The sequence below is a fragment of the Telopea speciosissima genome, chromosome 3 (genome assembly GCF_018873765.1).
Source record: "Telopea speciosissima isolate NSW1024214 ecotype Mountain lineage chromosome 3, Tspe_v1, whole genome shotgun sequence".
In the NCBI taxonomy this organism is placed as follows: Eukaryota; Viridiplantae; Streptophyta; class Magnoliopsida; order Proteales; family Proteaceae; genus Telopea; species Telopea speciosissima.
Genome location: NC_057918.1, coordinates 17,390,517 through 17,403,061, shown reverse-complemented (window position 1 = coordinate 17,403,061; position 12,545 = coordinate 17,390,517). Strand labels below are relative to the sequence as shown.

At 37.9% G+C, this 12,545-nt stretch overlaps 2 protein-coding genes across 6 annotated transcripts; one reads left to right on the top strand and one right to left on the bottom strand.

Moving 5' to 3' along the window:
• Nucleotides 1–1,186: 1,186 nt before the first annotated feature.
• On the bottom strand, nucleotides 1,187–5,477 carry LOC122655621 (cilia- and flagella-associated protein 20). Of its 5 annotated transcripts, none has more exons than XR_006331987.1 (7): nucleotides 5,429–5,477; nucleotides 4,802–4,876; nucleotides 4,189–4,220; nucleotides 3,470–3,711; nucleotides 1,715–1,951; nucleotides 1,450–1,555; nucleotides 1,187–1,357 (listed from the first exon to the last, which is right to left on the bottom strand). XR_006331987.1 is itself a non-coding variant. In XM_043849867.1 (6 exons), the coding sequence occupies exons 2-6, from the start codon at nucleotides 4,852–4,854 to the stop codon at nucleotides 1,547–1,549; spliced, it is 573 nt and encodes a 190-aa protein (XP_043705802.1). In that variant the 5' UTR covers nucleotides 4,855–4,876; nucleotides 5,429–5,477; the 3' UTR covers nucleotides 1,368–1,546. The 5 variants fall into 5 exon arrangements, 3 of the variants coding, with proteins under 3 accessions (XP_043705802.1, XP_043705805.1, XP_043705803.1); XR_006331988.1 differs by having other exon boundaries at nucleotides 1,450–1,552; XM_043849867.1 differs by lacking the exon at nucleotides 1,187–1,357 and having other exon boundaries at nucleotides 1,368–1,555.
• A 959-nt stretch (nucleotides 5,478–6,436) lies between these two features.
• LOC122655622 (ubiquitin-conjugating enzyme E2 variant 1A-like) lies at nucleotides 6,437–11,604 on the top strand. The gene is made up of 5 exons (XM_043849871.1): nucleotides 6,437–6,566; nucleotides 9,836–9,975; nucleotides 10,220–10,345; nucleotides 10,427–10,553; nucleotides 11,353–11,604. The coding sequence occupies exons 1-5, from the start codon at nucleotides 6,533–6,535 to the stop codon at nucleotides 11,409–11,411; spliced, it is 486 nt and encodes a 161-aa protein (XP_043705806.1). The 5' UTR covers nucleotides 6,437–6,532; the 3' UTR covers nucleotides 11,412–11,604.
• Nucleotides 11,605–12,545: the final 941 nt, after the last annotated feature.

Here is a 12,545-nt window from a genome sequence, read left to right as displayed (position 1 = left end):
ATCTTACGATGTCATGATGCACCCTTCCTATGGCCATTCCTTTAATACTTCTGGCTCTCAGGAGTCTTTGTAGGATACTTGGCCAAAAGTGTAATGTTATATAAACTCTGAAATCTAGTTTTTCATTTATTAAAAGAATTTTTTGTTGGGTTGCTTTTTTTATTTTGCTTCTTTTCGTTTTTGTGCTGCTTCTTCTTTTTGTTTTGTTAAATGTAAACCTCCACATAGTCCTTCTCAGGAAAGACCATGCCTTTCCTTGGTGCTTCTTACCATTGGAAGTGTTGAATATCTTTGTTTGTCTTTGAATAGATGGGTCTTTCCTGTTAACATGGTGGGTTTTGATGGGCAAAGCTGCAAAAAGAAGGATAACCTGTGGCTTGTTACATTTGGAAGTTGAAGAACTGGACTTCTAGTGTCTAGATTGTTGAATTAGATGAATGAGGATAATTTGTGACTAAGCTCAAAATCTTCCTCTTATATTTTTTCAAGGAGTGGCATTGCATTGGGATCTGAAGTTTTGGTGCTGAGATGTAAAGAATATCCCTAGGAGTGGGAGCTTAATTGGAAATTCCTTGTTGAACTGCCAATTTTAAATTAAAGCTGACGCTCAACAAAGCTCAGCTTGTGATATGTGCATTCTTGGTATTGACCACCATAGATGTGTTCCTTATGGTGTCAGTCTGGTCTATATTAATATTTACAGAAATCTCAGTTAATATACAATGATACCCAGCTACGAGCAATCTAGCAAATCAAAAAAAAAAAAAACAAAAAAAGGGACTAATCGTTCAGGTCTTATTGTGTAACAAAAAGCCCACCCAACCACAGCTGGTTGGTTGTTTCCTCCGTTGTCGCAGGGGAGCTCTTGGCAAGAAGACCTCGTTACGTCCCACAGCAACTGTAACCATCCTTTGGCGCCTTCTCTGTCTGGTTATAAAGCACGACTTTTTTTCACTTTCCTCAGGTCTATTCACCACTTCTACAACAAAACTGGGAGCCACATAGTCTAGCAAGTTGGTTCTAGGATATAGAGCAAGTAAATTATGGGTTGAAGAGTGTTCCGAGGCACATAGTCTAGCAAGTTGGTTCTATTTTCTTCGTTCTATACTACCAATGAGAACAGTTCAATGTATACTGTACTCTCCTGTACTACGAGCTCTACTTCACTTCTTAAATGATATGACTATTGTATCCCCACATCCTTTTGGAATGTCGGCCTCCATTTCAGCTACTTATCAAATCAAAAAATACACCGACATTGTTTGTAAAGATACAACTGATCAAACATAATGTAGCACTAGAGTGTGTTTGCTATTGTCTCCTGTTTAAAGGGAAGAACATCTGGCATACATGAAATCTATATCATTTGGCAAAACATCACTGAAATCAAAATCTCAGTGAACTTGACTTTGACCAGTACCAGAGATGAAAATAATTCAAGTGCATCAACTAGGCAACTAGGGAAAATAGTAAGCCCCAAGTTTGTTCAGATCTCCAAGACCAGCTCCTCCAGAGATTTCATGATTCTGCAGCTCTTACTGAGGTTCTATGGCTTCTGAATCAAACACAAAGTTGGAACATAAGAAAAAGAAAATCATGGAGTACTCCCCACCCCCCCCCCCCCAATCCTGTTTTTTGAAGGAATTGAAGGGGTGTGTGTGTGTTGGGGGGGGGGGGGGGGAGGGGAGGGATCGGAGTAAGTAGGTAGTCTTACTTGCATTGGAAGGTACAGTTTGAATTCCGGTGGGAGCTCTTCCTCCGAATAAAGGCGATCAGAGAAGTATATCCTCCTCAGGCGACAGTTTGCATGGACCTGGACCCGCAGAGTTTCAACATAGTTTGTGCCATACGCCCTCCGTGTAAAATCAGCAAGATTCAACTGGATCTGATTCCACCCCTCATCCAACCTCAAGGGCATTGTGCAGATATAAGGCTTCACCCGTGTCACAGCCTAGAAATTAAAAAAAAAAATGAAACTATTAAGTCAATGACCACATGAAAATAATGTATTAATTATTAAAGGAACAATATAGGCACTTAATAGGTACCTTAAGTGCAGCCAGTATCTTCCAAACATAATGTTTCAAATACTTTCAAAGACCAACATGGTACAGGGTCTTGGAGATCCTTCCAACCCATTACAAGTATGTTCCCACACTGTTATAAATATGGGGAGCCAATGAAATTCAAACAAGTATAATAACCTTCAAAACTGCATTGTCACCCAAAGTTGATAACTTCCAACAAGACCCAGAGACAACAATAATCAACCGCAATACGAATCAGATAGAGCCCTTTCATACTTGAAAAGTGACATGTAGGGACTCTTAGGCACATATATTGCTCATATTTGGCATGTGTATGGTCACATAGTATAATCTGATGGTTGCATACCCTTTCTCGGAAGGGTTAACACGGATGCTGCTAATAAATTCAACCAGAACAACATGGCATAAAAAACAAATCCTAATTGAATAACCGGATATGGAGTTTGAGAAAAAAAAAAACTACAGTCAAGCATCTGGTAGACCATTGACATTCATGTTATAGCCATTCTCTGAAAAGGAACAAAGATCAATAGTAATGAGGCTGAGATAGGAAGGACAGAAATAGTCCCACTAAACAGTGGTAGGCATTGATCATCGTTCATTAGAAGAAAGTCATTGTTTTAAATATAGAAAAAGCCAAGCCAATTCCATCACATGAAGAGCCCAAACTCATATAGTAATAATCCATAACAAAATTCTACTTCTAATAAAGGGAGGGGGAGGGGAAAGAAGGAACTAAAAATTATCTGAAGACTAGTCGGCAGAGACTTGAATACTTTATACTGACCAAATAACTCAAAATTAAGCACTCAAGATAACCTTATCTAAATCTAAAACCTTATTAAGGGACTGAACAACCATTCTAACACACTCAAACAACTTCTTAAAATTCAAAGGAAAATTACTGATCGACTATTACTAGACTTCTTAAAACACAAAATAACATTAAAAATAAAATATTAAAAATGCATTAAAATATAGCATTTTGGTAAATCTAAAGCCAGGATTTGTTGTTAGAGATCCACCGGCATCAGAGACACTCATTTTCCCCTCAAATTTGCAATAATGCAAGAGCCAACACCACATCACTAACTCAAGATGTTACTTCAATTCATCCACACAGAGAAAAGAGGACAAAAAGTATCTTGAATTTCACTTTTGACCTTAAAGTTTGTTCAAACAGTTGCAGTTCAACCCCACTTCCAGTCCCGAAACAAAATGTTATTCAACTAAAAATACTCCACATCTAATCAATGATTTCTAGGATTGTCCTAAGACTGTCTGGTTATAAACACCATTGAAACATTTCTTTAAGTAATCTAATCAGATTGCAGCATCTGACCACAGTACTTTCCAAAGCACAGAAGAGTGAGAAAAATACTAGTGACACAACAGCTAAACAATTGGCAAGACTTACACACTTGAAAATTAGAAGCCCTGAAACGTCGCCTCACATTCTTATCGTCCAGTACTTGGATCTCAAACGTGAAGTATTTCTTTAGATTCTTTACGATCATAACCAAGAAAGGAAGCTTTATACCAAGCGTGGCCGAAGGATCTGCTGGGCATGTAATGTATGTTGATTGGATATTTGATCCAACGATCTCAAGGACACTGGACTGGATGTCTTCATCTTGTGGCCTTTTGATATGGCCATTGACAACTGCAAAAGGTCCAAAGCTCAAAGCTCCAAAACTGAAACAAACACTTAGGGAAGTAGTGCACAAACATGAAGACACATGATTGTACCATGAGCTAAGAGCCAGGATGAACTATATGTATTCAACATTTCATGCTCGTTGATCAGAACTATCCAAGTAATAGTCTGCCTCCTTGATAGGCCATAAAGTAAGAATCACATGGAACAGGCTAGCATAGGAGGTGGTGTGGTTTTAAATCACCCAAAAATGGAAAATTGGATCAGCGGGAGAATCTACTGGGATGCAATTTACCTAGGGGATCCCCACTTCCTAATCATGTAACTCACTTGTTCTTCCAAGAGCTAGCACTATTTCATGTGCTCTGGGAGAAAGGGAAAACAGAATTCATTATTGCAAGTGGCTTAGTTTACTAGAGTTAGATACTATTATTGCCACCGTCAACAACAAAAATAATAACTAAGGGGTCAAGAGCTACTCACCTTCTTTATCCCATATTTGCAAAGGCTTGCTCCTAGTAGAACCCAAAGAAATAAAGAGTCAGTAGGTAAGTAGGAAGCAAAAAAACTGTAAAACAGATTTGTTAGGAAAAAATAGTCCAGCACACCCTCACTTGGAAGTAGAGGAGCACATGTAAGGGAGATCTTGAAATTCTGACAATTGGTTGTTTAGGAAATGGTGTGCGATGACCACATGTCAAATATCAGAACTAAGATTCAATGTATCCTCTCATATGTAGGCATACCCACCCCTATCCGTCATTCTGTCCATGCACTCCACAGTGGTCCATTGGTAGTAACTTATTTTTCAATCCCTTGTTTTGCCACTTGGCAAACTTGGATTGGGCTGAAACTTAACAGATGCACAGAGTACTCGGAATCCACTTATACAAAAAATTTCAGCTCCACCTGAACTGTCATATGGCGGTTATTGAAAGGTGTGCTTTCTATTTCTGGGTGAGGGTGTGCCGATTGGCCGAGCCTCCACTCCCCATTTATTTAATTTTTCCCCCTTTTCAAGGCTCCCCATGTACTATACCAAGGTTGATAATTAAAGCAAGTTTATACCACAGAAATCAAACAATACACAACATACCCAAGGCTGTATAAAATGGATAGAAACCCAGACTGGAACGTGTTCTTAAACATTTTCCACGAAAGATAATGATAACTGCAACAATAGAACGCAAGAACAACATGTTAAATCGCAAGTTGTAAGGAAAACATTTATCCTAAGACGGTACATTTGTTATCTCAATGTCTATGGTAAAAAATCCTAAAATTTCACTCAATAAGAGATACCCATAATAAGAAACCACAGCAAGAGGCACAATTGGGCTTTAATTTTAATATGTTTTTTTTTCTGATGTCTAGAGTGGTAAACAAAACCATGGACGAATCAGCTTTACCTGAAGAACTAGAGAGAAATATGACATATTAAAAAGCTCAATCACAGAAATTATCGATGCTCGATAGATGAGAAATTACAGATTAACCCAACAAAGAGAGCATCAGGAACCTGAGGATACGGGGAAACAAAAAAGAGGATCCATACCAAGGAAACGAACACCGGAACCCTAGAAAATGGGGAAAAGACAAAAGGGCAAAGGAGAGAATAAATTCCACCTCGTTCCTTCAGCGTTTCCACCAGAACACCTAACTGGAACCATGGAAAATGGGGAAAGACAAAAGTAAAAGGAAAAGGAGAGAGAAGAAATCGCACCTCGTTCCTTCCTCCGTATTTCTTTCAGCGGGAAGTCGCAGACTCGCAGAGAGGATTCCAAATGGATTTCTAACCCTGTAGGCTGTAACGCTATAAGACTGTTGTTTACATAATTTGGAATGGAAAGGCTAAACTTTGGAACCAACCCGGTCTGGGTCTGGCTCTGACCGGCCGCAGCATTGACACGAAACGGACCTTCAAGTCGGACAGAGTCAGCCTTAATAGGTAATGTCACCTACATATGCAAGAACAGAAATTCCCAACTTACGAACCTGATATATTAAGAATGATGGATCCGTCTTTGAGACCGAAAATTCATATTAAATTAAGACCTAAGAGAACTGATGAAACCAGGCCCGAGAAACCTGTTTAAGACCATATAAAATAAACGACGGAGACAACACACATGATTTGGCCGATTATTATCCTAAAATCGTAGAAGTTGGACCATATAAACTTCTTCAATGAGATTTCGGGAGCTACTACCCAAAAAAGGTAAAAGATTTCGGGGAGCTGTGCTGTGTAGCTAACGTTTCAAAACATTAAATCCGAATCAAATTATTCAGTGTTGTCAAACTCTGACAATACCGATACCTATCGGTCAATGTGCCAATACGATACGTATACATAGAAGAACCATACATACTATTTAATACCCAACGATCAAAATCGTTGATTCGCTGTTTCTCTAGTGATCATTTATTCCGGCAACATTTTGTTCCCATCATAAAAGTGATCTTTCGTTTAACGGCTCAGATTATTGAGTGCCACGTGTAATAAAAAAGAACGGTTGTTCAGAGAAAGATTTTGACTAATCAATATCTAAGGAGTAAGGAGCACCCCTCCCTATCTTTTTCTCTTTATGCCCTTTTATTTTTCCTAAATGAAAATTTTCTAATTCCTGGTTGTGATAGTAGTTACTTAGGCTGCTTCCTTCATCAGAGATTAGATTAGAGAGCTTTTTTCATTTTTCTTCGGCCTTTCTGAAATCGCAATTGAACAAACTGTTTCACAATCTCCCTCAATTCTCTGGATTTCTCTTTGTATCCCTTCTCTCTCTTGAGCAAGAGGGAGAAAAATCCTAGTTCTGGTCTGTGTCGGTGCATGGAAATGGAATCTGAAGGATCGAGGGTCGTAGGTGACTTTCGAAACCCTGGTTTCTTCTGCTTCGTTTTCATTTTCTCTTTCATAAATACTCACTTCGCTTTAGTAACAGTAACACGTGTGAAAGTATAGTCTTAGTCACTGGTGCTGTTTATGTAGATGATTATGGTTGGGTGTATGCATTTCTCTGCTAACTGAGATGTTTAACGAGTTCTAGGGATGTAGGATTGCTTGCAGTCAATTGTGTGATTTACATTTTAGACTGACTAGTTTCGTATATAAAAGTCTCTCTTCGTTCTTACCTCACTTCTGGCCTTTTGGGATATCACATGAGAGTAATGTAATGCAGATTGAACCAAAAACATAGGTTGTTTATTCAATTCCTGGTATTAAGTAACGTCCAAGCAACCAACTATTTCGAGGTAAAACATTTACAACTTCCATTCGTCTCTTAAGCATTTTCATATTTAGGGATTAGAAGTGTTGCAAAACGCCCTTTTCTTTCATTTTGTTTTTGTTTGTGTTTTTTGTTGGGGAAGGGGGTGGGTAATCCACTAACCCCCCCTCCCCCCTCCCCAAATGAGGCTGGACTCGATCCCAAAGCTCCACTATCAACAGCTGGAGACTTTACCAGCAGGCCATGGGTTGTGATATACCATGACAATTCGGAGACTTTAAAAACAGGCCATGGGTTGTGAAATACCCTGAAGATTCACAGGTGAGATCCTCTAACTAGTCTCTGTGAGCTTGGAATGAAAGGATGCAGATAAATGTATCTACATTTTGATCCCATTGTGGGTAGTTAGTTTGCTTAACTGGAAATATGTCTCAACATCTTATTTTGGGGCTCTAGGTAGGAGATAATAATGGTAGAGTCTTCTCAAAGCTTTAATTCTCTAGTACTAGTCCTTCTATTAATTAGCTTTTTCACGCATATGATAAACTAACTTGGTGTTATTTTGAATTGATGTATCAAAAGAATTTTACTCTAAAACATTTTCACTTTTACAATCAAGAGGTAATATGTGTTTTTTACCAAATCTAGTATGAATTAGGAGGCACTGTCTAACTAACCATACTCCCAAATCCCTTTGACTGATTTGCTCTCGCTTTATCAAGCTCCCTGAGGAATCAATCGTTCCAATCCACTGAGGGATTATTATGTGAGAGCAGCTTGTTTAGTGATGAATTTCCTCCCTTTCATTTTCAATGCAGTTGGTGCTTTTAATTAGATTAGTTTGAGAATTGAGTGAGACAATACTGTCGAAGTATCTGCTGATGTAGAAGATGGAGTTGAAGAGTGATACGGTATGATCACTGATGAGAGTGTAACAGAAAAACCGTTAAAGAACTCTTATTTCATAGAACTGGGTTTTGAGATGCAAGACAGAGTTTAGAGAGGAGATGTTCAGGAGTATAATCCATGAGACAGACATCCAGATCCAGTGTGTGCGTTCATGTGTGTGTTTGTACGTGTTTGTGCTCACATTGTGCATTCTCATAACTTTTGTGCACTAGTCATTGTTTATTTGAATCTATTGGAGATGTGTTTGTTAAGTAAATACTGCGCATCATATTACCTCAAGTAGAACCTAGTCATGTGAAGCTCTTGGAGTTGGAGATAGGTTGATTGCTTGATTTTGTTTTCAATTATGTTTCTTTCATTCCTTCATTGAGCTTTTAGGGTCTGAATGGCCAGGTCATTACATAACTTGTAGGAGTTAGGAGCTCTCCCCATACGTTTCTTCGTTTCCCAATTTCAATCGATTTATTTTTCAGTAGATTATTTGTGATATGTTATATATATCCTTCTATGTTTTTGTCAGCACTCTGCCTCAAAACTGTTTTCCATAAACAAAGACTTTCACTTTCAGGATGTTACTTTGATGGCCAAATCATAACTTATTTGTCCTCCTTTATTTATCATTGCATTCTGAGGGTACTTCATGAATGTACAAAGGCTTGTTGCATGGATCTGCTTCATGATACCCCTCTTCCCATACTTAGATATAGAACTTTCGTATCTTTAGTTGCTTGAAACTTGGTTCTCTATTATTTAGCATGCATTTGTTGATTGACAGTGTGTCATTGTATCTTTTATTTTTAATTTCTCAATCCTTCAATTTACGGTTCTCTGGTTAGATATACTCTGTGACTTGGATTTGTAATTTGGTATTTATTTTATATACTCTTCCCTACCCATACCCTTTGGAAAGAAACAAATTCATTGAATATGAGCTCTCTTTGTTTGATTTTTTATTATTTTGGTTGACACAGTGTACCATTCTGTCTTTCGTTTTTAATTTCTCAATTCTTTGCTTTACAGCTCTGCGATGACCAATGAGAGGGTAATCTGTGACTCACCTTTCTAGTTGGATATTTATTTTCAAATTTGTAAATTTTTTAAAAAATTGTTGATACCCTTTGGCAAGAAACAAAATCATCAGAATGATTAACTCATTATTTGGTCTTTGATAATGGCATAATCAAGAAGTCAAGAAGTGCTATGGTGCTAAAATTTATGTTATCATTTAAACAATTTACTTCAAAAACAATCTTTGTAGTCATCTATTAAAAATTAATAAAATTCTTGTTGAAGGGGGGTGGGGACCTGTCAATTTGATTGAATTATGACATAATATTGAACTAGTTACGACTTATGAGTTCACAATGTTCTCATTCCATATATTTATGATAGCATTTTGTACCTGCCCTTCATGGTCTATCTCAACGCTCTATGTAATCTCTTTTTGGGCTCCTCGTTGTGGATCATGCTTGTCAGTTTTGGCTTGATATGCAACATGTTGATAACTGATGACAAATGCTTAGGTTGATAGATTTTGCTTGAGAGTGACCAATTCGACGTTTATTTTTATCCATTTTTTATACTAAACATGCTATGATTTGCCTATGCCACTTTGCTTTTATGCTTTATTGAAATTTTCCAGGCTTGTATTTCCTCATTTATTCAGGTATATTGCTGGTTAGATTTTAAGTTTTTCAATATTCTTAACAACTGAGGGTATGTGTCTTGCATGATGATCCTGTTTCTGATCCAAATATGGAAATTCTGAATTGATCCTAGTAACTGCTTTATCTGTCAAGTAAAGGTTCCTTGTTATCTGTCCAATGGATATGCACCATGAAGAGACACCTTATTTACTTCTTATACTCATGCTTCCTTTGAGTCATGAGGCACGGATTGTGTATACGAGTTTCACATGGCTCTCGCTTTTATGCTTTGTGGCTATAGATGGGAAAAGGGAATACAATTTATAACTGAATTTTGTGGCTTATTTGCAGTTCCTAGAAACTTCAGATTGTTGGAAGAACTCGAGAGAGGGGAGAAGGGAATTGGAGATGGAAGTGTCAGCTACGGAATGGATGATGCTGATGACATATACATGCGATCATGGACTGGGACCATCATTGGCCCTCCTAATGTAGATTTTTTTTTCCTTCAATCCTTACAATACTGTAAATCCATTAATTAACTTGGGGCATTATCGATTATCTGCAATTTGCATGGTCTTGCAAATCCAGTAATAATCTTATGATTTGTTAAGATTCTTAAGCTCGGGATTTTCATTTTTGACACTCTTTTTTCTATAGTACTTAACTGTCACCTCTTTCATGCTGGAGAAAGAAACTAGAAATCATGTTCTACTTATCCGTGTTGCATACCAGACTGTTCATGAGGGGCGTATCTACCAGTTGAAACTTTTCTGCGATAAAGACTACCCAGATAATCCACCAACTGTGCGATTTCAAACACGGATTAACATGACCTGTGTGAACCAGGAAACTGCAATGGTCGGTACTGTTAACTCATAGAAGATGCATACTCCTGGTAGGCATTTTTTGGTTCTTACCTTATGTACCACTTTTTAACAGGTTGAACCTTGTCAGTTTCCAATGCTTGCTGATTGGAAGAGGGAATACACAATGGAGGACATACTTACCCAGTTGAAGAAAGAAATGATGTCTCCTCAGAACTGGAAGCTGGCCCAGCTTCCTGAAGGTGAGAACCATGCGCTGCCACAGCCTTTTACATTCTGTAAGGTCTTAAGATACAAGACTAGTAGTGTAGGATTAGCTTCCTTAGCAATGTCAGCATTTAACTACTTCTCATAGTTGACAAATTTGGATTTGCGAATTATTCAGAAGTAAAATAATTTGAATTTAATTTTTTCGCCAATTCAAAAATTCGGTAGAAAAAGCACAGAATGAGAAAATTTATATTAAATTAGGAATTAATCATTTATGTTTGAAAATTTCGAAACAAAAAACTTGGTCCATTTTCTTGATTTTTTTGTTGAAATTTTGAAAATAATCTAAATTTTCTTCTATTTTCTTTATTTTTTTTATTGAAAGTTTTGTGAACTATATTATTCTCCAGGACTGAAATTTTGGATTCTGGAAAAATATTATCTGGATCATGAGATTTTCAAACCAATTCGGATTCAAGCCGGATTTCTGCTTATTCATGAATTTGCTTACTGTTGATTCTCCAACCATATGAAAGATAAACCAATTGGATCATCTTAACCGGATGAAAGGGGTGGTGGCTGCCGGCCGGTTCTTCATTGTATAAAATAAAACAAAAAGAACCGGAAGCTGAGTGGATGTTTGGAGTTATCTTATTGCTGGGGATCAAAGATTATGGGACTCATTTAATGGCTTGAATCATTCAATTGTTGGGATTTTTAGAAATAACGATAGTAAATTTAAACATCCTGTTTGTTCAGACTTGCGGAGGTATTCCATCTTTATTATTTGGCAATTTAGAGCTGCTAATGTGGTGAAATACACTTTTGCAGGAAATGAGGAGCAAAGGATAGACCCGAAGGGGTTGGAGCTGAGATGTTGTATTCTCTAAATAAATTGAAATGAATCAACAGTAATGTATATAATCTCCATGTTGATGGCCTTATGGCTGGTGCTGTTTTCTTCAATTGCTGATTGTGACAAAAGGCGGCAAGGCAAATTGGACCCTAGGTAATCCAACATCTTGGGATTGCTTGATATTTGGTGTTACTTTCTGAGTATCAACTCAGTACATATGTTGGGTGGTACAAGTGATTGTAGGTATTCATTGGGTTGCCACAACATGTAGAGGTGATATGGTCAGTCCAAACCTTCCATCTTGAAGTTTACTTTCCAGTTCGAAGCATGCCTCTGTGATGCAGTGAGCAGTGATTATCCCACCAGGCCCAAACCTATCATAAGGTGGATAAAGGCTCCTCAATGATGTTTCCAATTTCCAGAAAAGCACTGTTAATGTCTGCATTGGACACTTGAGCTTATATTTATCCCTGGAGATGGCTGCTTTCAGTCCTATGGTTGGGCCTAGGGGGGTTTCTCTTGCTTCATGTTTTGCGGAAGATGTGGTGGCTTTTGTGGCAGTGGTACTTTACAGATGAAATCTTCCATGAAAGGAGGTCGGAAGGCTTCTCTTGGTGACTGGTTGTGCCATGTGGGAAACTAACACATCCTAAAAGAATGGACACAGTTTCTCCTAACCATTGGTGAAGAGAGTATCCCTTCATCCTCGGAATCTGGCCTTCTAATTGGACTGAAGAAGGGTATTTTGGACCTTGAACAATAGGGGGTGGGAGTTAATGATGACATTCACTCTTCCGATAGTCCGACAATAGCATCAAATCACTATTGATGAAGAATATGTGAAAAAGCTAAATTCTAAAAGGATATGGATCAAGTTTGTCGTCACACATATCTTCTCTATTGGTGATTTGACTATGTGACTGGATTTATGTGTCATCATTACCTCTTACTCCTTATTGTACAAGATCGAAGCTAACCTCCACATGCCAATCCCAAGGTATATATGGCTGTGGTGAAGGGATTCCTCTGTCATCATGGTTGATGGGAAACTTGGTCCAGAGGATATTAGACAGGGAAATATCATTCAAGAGGATTTGGACTCTGGCATGTTTCATCTATGGATGTAAACAGATCAGATTCGGTTTGGATAGGATCAGATGTGATTGGA